The sequence below is a fragment of the Quercus suber genome, unplaced genomic scaffold (genome assembly GCF_002906115.3).
Source record: "Quercus suber isolate HL8 unplaced genomic scaffold, Cork oak 2.0 scaffold_15, whole genome shotgun sequence".
Classification (NCBI taxonomy): Eukaryota; Viridiplantae; Streptophyta; class Magnoliopsida; order Fagales; family Fagaceae; genus Quercus; species Quercus suber.
Genome location: NW_027069480.1, coordinates 62,980 through 76,485, shown reverse-complemented (window position 1 = coordinate 76,485; position 13,506 = coordinate 62,980). Strand labels below are relative to the sequence as shown.

At 34.0% G+C, this 13,506-nt stretch overlaps 2 protein-coding genes across 2 annotated transcripts; both read right to left on the bottom strand.

Annotated features, from left to right (window-relative positions):
• Positions 1-291: 291 nt before the first annotated feature.
• Positions 292-5,553, bottom strand: LOC112004584 (ras-related protein RABF1). The gene is made up of 8 exons (XM_024036824.2): positions 5,225-5,553; positions 4,676-4,752; positions 3,838-3,921; positions 3,552-3,646; positions 3,275-3,380; positions 1,184-1,273; positions 1,011-1,097; positions 292-519 (listed from the first exon to the last, which is right to left on the bottom strand). Exons 1-8 carry the CDS (start codon positions 5,247-5,249, stop codon positions 481-483), a joined length of 603 nt encoding a protein of 200 aa, XP_023892592.2. The 5' UTR covers positions 5,250-5,553; the 3' UTR covers positions 292-480.
• Positions 5,554-6,393: 840 nt separating this feature from the next.
• Positions 6,394-11,655, bottom strand: LOC112031079 (ras-related protein RABF1). Its single transcript, XM_024063759.2, has 8 exons — positions 11,327-11,655; positions 10,778-10,854; positions 9,940-10,023; positions 9,654-9,748; positions 9,377-9,482; positions 7,286-7,375; positions 7,113-7,199; positions 6,394-6,621 (listed from the first exon to the last, which is right to left on the bottom strand). Exons 1-8 carry the CDS (start codon positions 11,349-11,351, stop codon positions 6,583-6,585), a joined length of 603 nt encoding a protein of 200 aa, XP_023919527.1. The 5' UTR covers positions 11,352-11,655; the 3' UTR covers positions 6,394-6,582.
• Between the last annotated feature and the right edge of the window lie 1,851 nt (positions 11,656-13,506).

Genomic DNA, 13,506 nt, shown 5'->3' with positions numbered 1-13,506 from the left:
TGTAGTGGCAACTTCTCATGTCTACCAGACTGGTACATTGTCCCTGTTAGCAAGTATAAATTCTTTGCTACATTAAGAGGGATTTTGCCTCAGGTGGGCTTCAAAACTGAGCTCCCGCACTTATTAGCTGGATGTGCCAGTCGACCAAAAGTCTATTGGAAATAAATATGATATCTTCTTAGGAAATGTATGAATTGCTGAATTCTCTCTCTACCACTGAAGGCAAACAATAAATGTGTTACTTCAAGTTTCAACTATATTGTTGTAAGCTTTAACTTCAAGTTTCAGTCATTGTGTCCAACTAAAAGGATTGATTGAGAACCATAAACAATTAATAAGAAGGTATTACATATCTTGCGAAAAGAAAGAAAGAGTATTATGTATCTATAACACAATATACACAAGCTGAATATTACAGGCAGATAAATGGTTCCCACAACTTGAGCAGCTATAAGTTAATTCAGTTTCAAAGGTTCTGCATCATGAAGAGGCTGGGCGGGGTAGTCGCTTGGCAATTTCCTGCCAAAAGAAGGAACAAGCATTCAGTATTCCAAGTACATAGGAATTTCTTTTTATGTGACAGCTAGTGATAGTGGGGGAGGGGGAGGTGAGGTCCATACCACAGACATAAAGCACCACAGAAGATGCGATTATCATTGGGCTATCACTTGAACCCCAATACATAGGAATTGCACAACTATAGATTCCACAGACAAGCCTATTTGCAGGCGCAACTAATAGCCTTGACAATAGCAACATAGTTTGTCAACAAAATGTTTCATTTAAAGCAAGTGCTCCACGATGAAATGGTGCATATAGTCTCACAAGAGTACCAAATTACAATAGACTTGTATTTAGTGTACCCTGTTCATACCACCAATAATGAGAGTGCTTCTAAAAACTACTGTCAGTCTCAATCATTTAGAGTTGTAGATGGTGTATATTGTTAGCACTAGCAATAACAGCTGCTGACAGAAACATAGATTCTAAAATTTCAATGTCAAAAGTACCTCAAACAGCTGATTTATATTATCTGCTGTCTTTGCAGATGTCTCAATAAAAAACATTCCATTCTTCTCCGCATAGTCAATGCCATCCTGCAAGCCAAATAATGCATGCATTATATCTAGAATATAAATTTGTGGTATACAGAATGCATCAAACTGAGGAGAATTTCACTCACCTGAACCGGTACTTCGCGCTTCTCATTAAGATCAGCTTTGTTACCTACTAAGGCCATGACTATATCAGGACTACCATGTTTTTGTAGCTCCTGTAAAATGCCAAATCCATCAATTGGTTGGAAAAGCATATTAAACGGCAACCTTAGGAACTAAATTACCAAACTTAATGAGAAATGCAGTTTATATATCCACATGTCTTTCTGAGTAAAAAGATCCCATCTATAAGCAATGACCACTTGAACCACACAACTATATAACAATCCAACTATCTAAAAGTAAGTTAAAGTTTTTCCTTTTTCACCACAGCTCTTGGAACTCAAAGAGAATCTGTAAGTCAAAAAATTTCAATTGATTAAAAATTTATAAGAACGATTTATATTCATCCAAATCTAGATATTTGTTGCCCGCAAGTCAATCTCTAGATTCTCTACAGTGTAGAGATTAGACAAGAATTAATTAAAGGGCACATGCCCATGAGTACATCAGTACACACATAAAGGTAAGCTCACTTCCTTTTAATGAACTTTGTGAGAGACAAACCCAAGCCATTATGTACAATTTTCATATAGTTATAACCACTTGAGTCCTCGTAAACACAATTAGTAATATTATTGAACTTGAAAAACCTGCAATCTGTTTTAATTGGAAAAAGGAGAACATGAAATTGTTGAGAAGAAAAGAAATAGATAATATAAGTTAATTCAGTAATGACCACTGACCAACTATTACTCTATCAACTTCCTGATAGGATGTAATTGCAAACTGCAGGATAAATGAGACACCCTTTAAGTAGCTCATATTCTCTATTAATGACACTGTCAGCATGAGACAGGCATGCAACCTAGGTTATTGGAAAGCATGTTGATGATGCATTACAAGCTAGGTTTGGTGTCATCTTTGAAATGGATTACTTTTTTAATACAAAATATCACAACAGAATTCCTCCCGCTGTCATAATTGTACTGAGAACAATTCTGTACAAATTTTGTATGTAGCCCATTAGATGAATTTTACTTAGGGCATTGTTTCAGAGTAATGAGAGGTTCTAAAAGAAAATTACTAAAATAAATATTCCAAAATGAAAAGTCATAACCTGCAAGAATAAAATATTATGGCACATAGGTGAACACAGATATTCATCCAACCAACTGATGAACAAACCTAATCTGCCATCAGTCTGATTTCCCAACTTAAACTATTGCCAACCAAGACCATGCAACCATATCATGATTAAATTAGCAAATTTAAGTAATACACAGTGAGAACTAAGATGTCAAGATCTTATTCAGGCAGTGCAAGAAGCATCGATGGGTTTTTCCATCTAAGAAACTCCTATTATCAAAAGTTTATGAACTGCTATGTTCTAGTAAAATTAGACTTATTCCATTCACATAACATTAGTGCATACACTGCATTTGATCCTTTTTTTTTTTGATGACATAGGGAACCTTTCTAAAGAAGAACCCTTTGGACTTCCCTCTAGCCAGTAAAACTTATGGGCAACTAACCCCACCCACCAAAACCAATTGTCACGAAATTCAGGGGCATTCACCCCCTGCATTAAATCTTTGTTACCAGCCCAAGCCGCCACTTAAAACATATCTTTAAACAAAATTTACCAGATAAGAATTCCTCAACCAGATTCTTTTGTTTAACACTTTATGCTATAAAGAATATTAGATTAGAAGCTGTGTTGCACCAACACATTTTCTTTATACTGGTCTGACTCAGAGCTGAGCACCTTCCAATGTTCTTAGTTTCAAGGGGACAAAGGGGGGCAGGGGCGGGGGCAAGAAGAATATTAGGAATAAACTTGGAATTTCTTTCTCATGTCAAGCCATTAAGAAAACTATTGATAATTAGAAGTTTTAAAAAGGTTTGACCATCGATACAAATAAATTATGGCTCAAACTTCAATTCTATATTAGGTGCTCAATCATCAATGTACAACCCCATGATCATAGTAGTTTTGTACCCTCATAAAAAGGTTATTATATGGCTTTATCCTTTCCATAATTAAATGTTGCAGGGAAAAAGAAAACAAACAAACAATAAAATAATTAACACTAAGCAATCCCTGAAAAATCTACCTTAACCCAATATTGTGCTTTGGCAAATGATTCTGGGCTTGTTATATCATATACAACAACTGCAACTGCAGCACCTCGGTAGTAAAGTGGCGCCAATGCAGCATACCTGAATAAGACAAAATCAACAATTAATTTTCTCATGCAAAAAGTGGCATGCATGGGCAAGGGAGATAGGGTAGACGTACAATAGAAACAAGGACCTTATAAGATGAGCTTGTGCTATGATATATAAATCTTAAAACTTTTTATATATTGAAGCATGATTTGACCACCATACCTCTCTTGGCCAGCAGTGTCCCATATTTCAAACTTAACTGTTGTAGAGTCTTGTAAAGCTATTGTCTGTGATAAGAATGAAGCTCCAACAGTAACCTGAAATTATTTGAACCACCAATTGTAAGTGTATCATAAATTAACCTCTAGGGCTAGGAGGAAGGATAGACACCCATATCCATTCACATAGATCATTATAAATAAATAAAGCTAACCATTTTTTTATGTAGTTTACTACAATACAAATTTACTTTTAACATATTTTACTTATCAAAAAAAAAATTGCTTACCTTGGAAGTTGGGTCAAACTGACCACGAACAAAGCGAAGAACAATACAGCTTTTACCAACACCAGAATCACCTAACAAGACCAGCTGCAAACAGCGACAGATGCAAAGGTGAGTTGCATTTACTCATAACAGGATTAATACAATAAAATCATTATCAATTTCACAAAGATCTGTAGGTTTTATCTCAACCTCTTTCTCCTAAGCCCCAGCATGGAAAAAATTAAAATAAAAAAGCCTTTCAGTTGGCAAATTAATTTTGTCTACTACTATACTACATTGTGAATCAACTGGAAGCAATAAAGCTGAAATATGGTACCAATTGCAAATAGCCCAATCCTTACACTTTATTTTATTTTATTTTTATAAATGCAAATAGTCCAATCTTTACACATTTTTTGCACAAGTAATTTTAAAGATCAATTTTGTTCTCAGTTCAACTAGACTAATTCAACAGCATATATCCTTTTCCAACAATATTGTGTCCAGCAACATATATCTTTTTTCATATAATTAGATCTTTGACCATGGATCCTAAGGGACATTGATAATAACCACTTCTAGGGAAATTTAAAACTAGCCATTATCGCTTAAGTAGCTAAGTCAACTTACTTCCACAAATCACACACCAATTCTATTTCAATTGGACTTTGTCAATACAAAAAATAACAAAAATGAATAAATTGCCCCACGATGTCTGCCTCATTTCATTTACTCAACCAAGTTTTGTCTTTCTTGAAAATATAAAAAACATATAAAAGCCACAAGTCGATATCAACTGAACCTAAAGATTTGACTAAAACAGTAGCCTTCGAAAACACTTTGCCGCTAAAAAAAGTACCTTCACACGGAGATTTTTGGCGTCAGACACTCCGCCATTCTCTGAATTCAGCCCGGCCAACTGCCCGGAAGACCTGTCTGCAAACATTAAAACCCCAAACAATCAGACTCACCATAATCGCCATTAAGAGTCAGTAGCAACCAAATCCACAGAATGACAACCACCCTCTTGAAAATCCCATTTCCCCAGTTCTTCACTAAATCAATCTCGTTCAGCTCACAAATTCAATAAATCAACCAAATTCTCAAGACCCAGATGATAATCTACAAATTTGTATACAAAGATTCCATATTTCCAAGAGAATATTCAGTTCAACCAATCTGATCCAAGAAAAAGCCCTAGAAACACATGACTCCTAGCTCTTCATCAAATAAGTCGTTTTTCAGCTCAGAAATTCAACAAATCAACCAAATTCTAAAAACCCATATAGAAATCCACGTATTTGGGTACAAATCCCCAAATTTCGAAGAGAAATCTAGGTTTTGACCAAATCTGAACCAGAATAAGAAACCCTAGAAATTTCAACAGGGGTATAAAATTAAGTATTACCTGGAAGAGAAGAGGAGCAACCCATGGCTACCAGAGACTGTAGGCTTGTACGTATAGTTGTATTTCTATAGTATATGATTAGGGTTTATGGTGAAAAAGGTATTGTGAATTGTGAGAGAGTGAATGTGCAGAAAGAGAAATTGGCTATATGGGTTTGTGTGGAATTTTAAGGTCGTTAATGGCTGATACACTAAAATTTTAGAGACCCCATTAACCCATTTTATACGTATCGTGCCACAAAAGTATGTACCCACCACCGAATTAAAAACCAAAATAACTGAAAAAACTTAAAATAGAGAAGTTTCCCTCAGAAAAAACTAAAAAAGAGAAGATGGTGATGATGAAAGACAAGATTTTATTGGAAACCGAGGTTGTATCTTGTGTAACGTATGCATCTATTAAATAAGTTTATTAAATAAACAAATAAATAATGTTTAAGTTTTCAGTTATTATACTACCCTCCCCACATTTACTTTTCTAAAATTACAAGCAAATTACATTGATATCCTGGATGACAAAAAAATAAAATTTTGAAAATTTTTTAATTTTCTATTTTATCATCCACTTAAGCTATCATCCACATCCCATCTAATAGAAAATTTGGTATTTACTGAAGCTTTTTATCTTTCATGATTTGTTTTAGGTTAGTGTAAACAGTTTACATTTTGGAGAAAATTGGTGTGTTATTCCAAACTAGAGAAGACATCAATATTGTAATATTTTCAGAGAAGGTGAGTGCAATTTCTCCGATCCAATGCACGCTTATTCTTGGCCATGAGGCCCATAACCAATCTAGGGGGTACAAGCATGACGTTTAAGCTTGGGCTAGACTAGAGGTTTCAGTTGTAAACGTGAATTTTGGAGGGGTATCATCTAAATTTAGTGGCAACTTCTCATGTCTACCAGACTGGTACATTGTCCCTGTTAGCAAGTATAAATTCTTTGCTACATTAAGAGGGATTTTGCCTCAGGTGGGCTTCAAAACTGAGCTCCCGCACTTATTAGCTGGATGTGCCAGTCGACCAAAAGTCTATTGGAAATAAATATGATATCTTCTTAGGAAATGTATGAATTGCTGAATTCTCTCTCTACCACTGAAGGCAAACAATAAATGTGTTACTTCAAGTTTCAACTATATTGTTGTAAGCTTTAACTTCAAGTTTCAGTCATTGTGTCCAACTAAAAGGATTGATTGAGAACCATAAACAATTAATAAGAAGGTATTACATATCTTGCGAAAAGAAAGAAAGAGTATTATGTATCTATAACACAATATACACAAGCTGAATATTACAGGCAGATAAATGGTTCCCACAACTTGAGCAGCTATAAGTTAATTCAGTTTCAAAGGTTCTGCATCATGAAGAGGCTGGGCGGGGTAGTCGCTTGGCAATTTCCTGCCAAAAGAAGGAACAAGCATTCAGTATTCCAAGTACATAGGAATTTCTTTTTATGTGACAGCTAGTGATAGTGGGGGAGGGGGAGGTGAGGTCCATACCACAGACATAAAGCACCACAGAAGATGCGATTATCATTGGGCTATCACTTGAACCCCAATACATAGGAATTGCACAACTATAGATTCCACAGACAAGCCTATTTGCAGGCGCAACTAATAGCCTTGACAATAGCAACATAGTTTGTCAACAAAATGTTTCATTTAAAGCAAGTGCTCCACGATGAAATGGTGCATATAGTCTCACAAGAGTACCAAATTACAATAGACTTGTATTTAGTGTACCCTGTTCATACCACCAATAATGAGAGTGCTTCTAAAAACTACTGTCAGTCTCAATCATTTAGAGTTGTAGATGGTGTATATTGTTAGCACTAGCAATAACAGCTGCTGACAGAAACATAGATTCTAAAATTTCAATGTCAAAAGTACCTCAAACAGCTGATTTATATTATCTGCTGTCTTTGCAGATGTCTCAATAAAAAACATTCCATTCTTCTCCGCATAGTCAATGCCATCCTGCAAGCCAAATAATGCATGCATTATATCTAGAATATAAATTTGTGGTATACAGAATGCATCAAACTGAGGAGAATTTCACTCACCTGAACCGGTACTTCGCGCTTCTCATTAAGATCAGCTTTGTTACCTACTAAGGCCATGACTATATCAGGACTACCATGTTTTTGTAGCTCCTGTAAAATGCCAAATCCATCAATTGGTTGGAAAAGCATATTAAACGGCAACCTTAGGAACTAAATTACCAAACTTAATGAGAAATGCAGTTTATATATCCACATGTCTTTCTGAGTAAAAAGATCCCATCTATAAGCAATGACCACTTGAACCACACAACTATATAACAATCCAACTATCTAAAAGTAAGTTAAAGTTTTTCCTTTTTCACCACAGCTCTTGAAACTCAAAGAGAATCTGTAAGTCAAAAAATTTCAATTGATTAAAAATTTATAAGAACGATTTATATTCATCCAAATCTAGATATTTGTTGCCCGCAAGTCAATCTCTAGATTCTCTACAGTGTAGAGATTAGACAAGAATTAATTAAAGGGCACATGCCCATGAGTACATCAGTACACACATAAAGGTAAGCTCACTTCCTTTTAATGAACTTTGTGAGAGACAAACCCAAGCCATTATGTACAATTTTCATATAGTTATAACCACTTGAGTCCTCGTAAACACAATTAGTAATATTATTGAACTTGAAAAACCTGCAATCTGTTTTAATTGGAAAAAGGAGAACATGAAATTGTTGAGAAGAAAAGAAATAGATAATATAAGTTAATTCAGTAATGACCACTGACCAACTATTACTCTATCAACTTCCTGATAGGATGTAATTGCAAACTGCAGGATAAATGAGACACCCTTTAAGTAGCTCATATTCTCTATTAATGACACTGTCAGCATGAGACAGGCATGCAACCTAGGTTATTGGAAAGCATGTTGATGATGCATTACAAGCTAGGTTTGGTGTCATCTTTGAAATGGATTACTTTTTTAATACAAAATATCACAACAGAATTCCTCCCGCTGTCATAATTGTACTGAGAACAATTCTGTACAAATTTTGTATGTAGCCCATTAGATGAATTTTACTTAGGGCATTGTTTCAGAGTAATGAGAGGTTCTAAAAGAAAATTACTAAAATAAATATTCCAAAATGAAAAGTCATAACCTGCAAGAATAAAATATTATGGCACATAGGTGAACACAGATATTCATCCAACCAACTGATGAACAAACCTAATCTGCCATCAGTCTGATTTCCCAACTTAAACTATTGCCAACCAAGACCATGCAACCATATCATGATTAAATTAGCAAATTTAAGTAATACACAGTGAGAACTAAGATGTCAAGATCTTATTCAGGCAGTGCAAGAAGCATCGATGGGTTTTTCCATCTAAGAAACTCCTATTATCAAAAGTTTATGAACTGCTATGTTCTAGTAAAATTAGACTTATTCCATTCACATAACATTAGTGCATACACTGCATTTGATCCTTTTTTTTTTTGATGACATAGGGAACCTTTCTAAAGAAGAACCCTTTGGACTTCCCTCTAGCCAGTAAAACTTATGGGCAACTAACCCCACCCACCAAAACCAATTGTCACGAAATTCAGGGGCATTCACCCCCTGCATTAAATCTTTGTTACCAGCCCAAGCCGCCACTTAAAACATATCTTTAAACAAAATTTACCAGATAAGAATTCCTCAACCAGATTCTTTTGTTTAACACTTTATGCTATAAAGAATATTAGATTAGAAGCTGTGTTGCACCAACACATTTTCTTTATACTGGTCTGACTCAGAGCTGAGCACCTTCCAATGTTCTTAGTTTCAAGGGGACAAAGGGGGGCAGGGGCGGGGGCAAGAAGAATATTAGGAATAAACTTGGAATTTCTTTCTCATGTCAAGCCATTAAGAAAACTATTGATAATTAGAAGTTTTAAAAAGGTTTGACCATCGATACAAATAAATTATGGCTCAAACTTCAATTCTATATTAGGTGCTCAATCATCAATGTACAACCCCATGATCATAGTAGTTTTGTACCCTCATAAAAAGGTTATTATATGGCTTTATCCTTTCCATAATTAAATGTTGCAGGGAAAAAGAAAACAAACAAACAATAAAATAATTAACACTAAGCAATCCCTGAAAAATCTACCTTAACCCAATATTGTGCTTTGGCAAATGATTCTGGGCTTGTTATATCATATACAACAACTGCAACTGCAGCACCTCGGTAGTAAAGTGGCGCCAATGCAGCATACCTGAATAAGACAAAATCAACAATTAATTTTCTCATGCAAAAAGTGGCATGCATGGGCAAGGGAGATAGGGTAGACGTACAATAGAAACAAGGACCTTATAAGATGAGCTTGTGCTATGATATATAAATCTTAAAACTTTTTATATATTGAAGCATGATTTGACCACCATACCTCTCTTGGCCAGCAGTGTCCCATATTTCAAACTTAACTGTTGTAGAGTCTTGTAAAGCTATTGTCTGTGATAAGAATGAAGCTCCAACAGTAACCTGAAATTATTTGAACCACCAATTGTAAGTGTATCATAAATTAACCTCTAGGGCTAGGAGGAAGGATAGACACCCATATCCATTCACATAGATCATTATAAATAAATAAAGCTAACCATTTTTTTATGTAGTTTACTACAATACAAATTTACTTTTAACATATTTTACTTATCAAAAAAAAAATTGCTTACCTTGGAAGTTGGGTCAAACTGACCACGAACAAAGCGAAGAACAATACAGCTTTTACCAACACCAGAATCACCTAACAAGACCAGCTGCAAACAGCGACAGATGCAAAGGTGAGTTGCATTTACTCATAACAGGATTAATACAATAAAATCATTATCAATTTCACAAAGATCTGTAGGTTTTATCTCAACCTCTTTCTCCTAAGCCCCAGCATGGAAAAAATTAAAATAAAAAAGCCTTTCAGTTGGCAAATTAATTTTGTCTACTACTATACTACATTGTGAATCAACTGGAAGCAATAAAGCTGAAATATGGTACCAATTGCAAATAGCCCAATCCTTACACTTTATTTTATTTTATTTTTATAAATGCAAATAGTCCAATCTTTACACATTTTTTGCACAAGTAATTTTAAAGATCAATTTTGTTCTCAGTTCAACTAGACTAATTCAACAGCATATATCCTTTTCCAACAATATTGTGTCCAGCAACATATATCTTTTTTCATATAATTAGATCTTTGACCATGGATCCTAAGGGACATTGATAATAACCACTTCTAGGGAAATTTAAAACTAGCCATTATCGCTTAAGTAGCTAAGTCAACTTACTTCCACAAATCACACACCAATTCTATTTCAATTGGACTTTGTCAATACAAAAAATAACAAAAATGAATAAATTGCCCCACGATGTCTGCCTCATTTCATTTACTCAACCAAGTTTTGTCTTTCTTGAAAATATAAAAAACATATAAAAGCCACAAGTCGATATCAACTGAACCTAAAGATTTGACTAAAACAGTAGCCTTCGAAAACACTTTGCCGCTAAAAAAAGTACCTTCACACGGAGATTTTTGGCGTCAGACACTCCGCCATTCTCTGAATTCAGCCCGGCCAACTGCCCGGAAGACCTGTCTGCAAACATTAAAACCCCAAACAATCAGACTCACCATAATCGCCATTAAGAGTCAGTAGCAACCAAATCCACAGAATGACAACCACCCTCTTGAAAATCCCATTTCCCCAGTTCTTCACTAAATCAATCTCGTTCAGCTCACAAATTCAATAAATCAACCAAATTCTCAAGACCCAGATGATAATCTACAAATTTGTATACAAAGATTCCATATTTCAAAGACAATATTCAGTTCAACCAATCTGATCCAAGAAAAAGCCCTAGAAACACATGACTCCTAGCTCTTCATCAAATAAGTCGTTTTTCAGCTCAGAAATTCAACAAATCAACCAAATTCTAAAAACCCATATAGAAATCCACGTATTTGGGTACAAATCCCCAAATTTCGAAGAGAAATCTAGGTTTTGACCAAATCTGAACCAGAATAAGAAACCCTAGAAATTTCAACAGGGGTATAAAATTAAGTATTACCTGGAAGAGAAGAGGAGCAACCCATGGCTACCAGAGACTGTAGGCTTGTACGTATAGTTGTATTTCTATAGTATATGATTAGGGTTTATGGTGAAAAAGGTATTGTGAATTGTGAGAGAGTGAATGTGCAGAAAGAGAAATTGGCTATATGGGTTTGTGTGGAATTTTAAGGTCGTTAATGGCTGATACACTAAAATTTTAGAGACCCCATTAACCCATTTTATACGTATCGTGCCACAAAAGTATGTACCCACCACCGAATTAAAAACCAAAATAACTGAAAAAACTTAAAATAGAGAAGTTTCCCTCAGAAAAAACTAAAAAAGAGAAGATGGTGATGATGAAAGACAAGATTTTATTGGAAACCGAGGTTGTATCTTGTGTAACGATTACATACAATGCTCGTATAGGCTTTATATCTATGTAACAGGGATCTTTGTATGTAAGCTTTATAATTTGTTAAAGTTTGTCACATATATTCTTTTCTTTCCTTTAAATACTTATCCAAAAATAAATTTAACCGATTGTATGGAAGTAATAGATCAATTCAAGTTTTCATCCATTAAAAATATGGGGGTGGCAGATAAGAATTAAGATTCAAGTATTGTGGAGTGCATAAATTATTTACCAATTATCAATATTGCTAACATTAATAAGTTTGCTAAACTATCAAGAGTTTTGTAGTTTAATTAGTTAGTATTTTCTAATGTTTCTAATGGAGATATCTAAATATTTAAATCTTTTTTTTCTTGTTACTATCAAATTATAAAATAAAATAAAAATAAAATAAAGCTTAAACCTTTCATACAAAGGAGAACATAACCCCTATTTGGCTTGTAGCTTTGGGGAAAGTAGAATTCTCTAATGGTTTGTATATAGGTATTTTACTGAGAGAATAAAAGTATTGCTTAAATGGCAAGTTTTTAAGAGAGATGGTCATGACTCATGATAAGCCCTTAACTAGATTGGCCCAACTTGTCAAAAGCCCAAACAATTGCTAAACCTGGATAAGGCCTAAATCAAAACTATTAATGGGACATTCGAAAACTCTAGTTTTAATGTTTATTTACACGTTTTAAAGGACAATTGGCAGATTATTGTTAGAGGAAAAATTATTTAAATTTTTGGGATTTAAAGGGCACAAAATATAGATATGAAGATCTGAAACCCTTTTGTTCTCCAAAGAAAAAAAATCCTTTGTTTTTTTTTTTTTTTTTTTTTGGGTACAAATGCAGCTCCAAACATCCATACCCACTTTTTTATTTTGTCTTTCCCAATGTGATTTAGATGTTCACCATTTTTTTTTTCTCCACTCTCTCCATATTTTATTTCCCCTCCCCCCCCCCCCCCCCAATTCTCTCCAAGAAGCCCATATACATCACCAAAGCCCATTTAGCCAAAACCCAATTGTTCACGAGTCCACACCAAAGATCCACCAATCTGATGATGACCAACCACACCCAATTATTGCAGTCCCCTGATCGGCTTTTGCTAATTATTTATTAATTTTTTTTCCAAATTATGACTGACAACAATCTTTGAGGAATTAATGATCATGGACTGTCAACGAGATTTTTTTTTTTTAGCCTACAAAGGAATTTGAGTTGGTACTTGGTTGATTTCAAGGTTTTTTTTTTTTTGGAAGTTTCTTCAATTTCTTTAATTTATGTGGCAAATTGTTTGTGCATAATTCTGAAAATTGTAGATAAATTATTGATTTTTTTATACAATAGGAGAAATTGTTACTATCTCTAATTATTAGTTTTTTTTATTATTATTATTTTGTCAAAAGGCTTGTATCTCAATTAATTGGCATTTTTTGGTATTTTTAATGAAAATATTCAGAATTCAAATTTTTTCTCCCCTGTTGTAACTATTATATTTAAAAATAAAAAAATAAACTTTTTTTTCCCTTATACAACATTATTTGATTAAAAATAAAAATTTTGTGCATAGATATAATAATTTCATCTCTATTTGAATTTTTTGTGCTAGGGTTATTATTTCTGAAAATTATTAATGCAAAATATTTTAGTAGCAATAAATTACTTTTTAAAAGGGAAAAAATACATTTTACAAATCAATCACATTTTCATTTTGCATAAATATTTTTAAGTAAGAATTTGAGGAATGATACCAAAAGCACTATTTCTTAGAAGATATATATTCTACCAAATTTC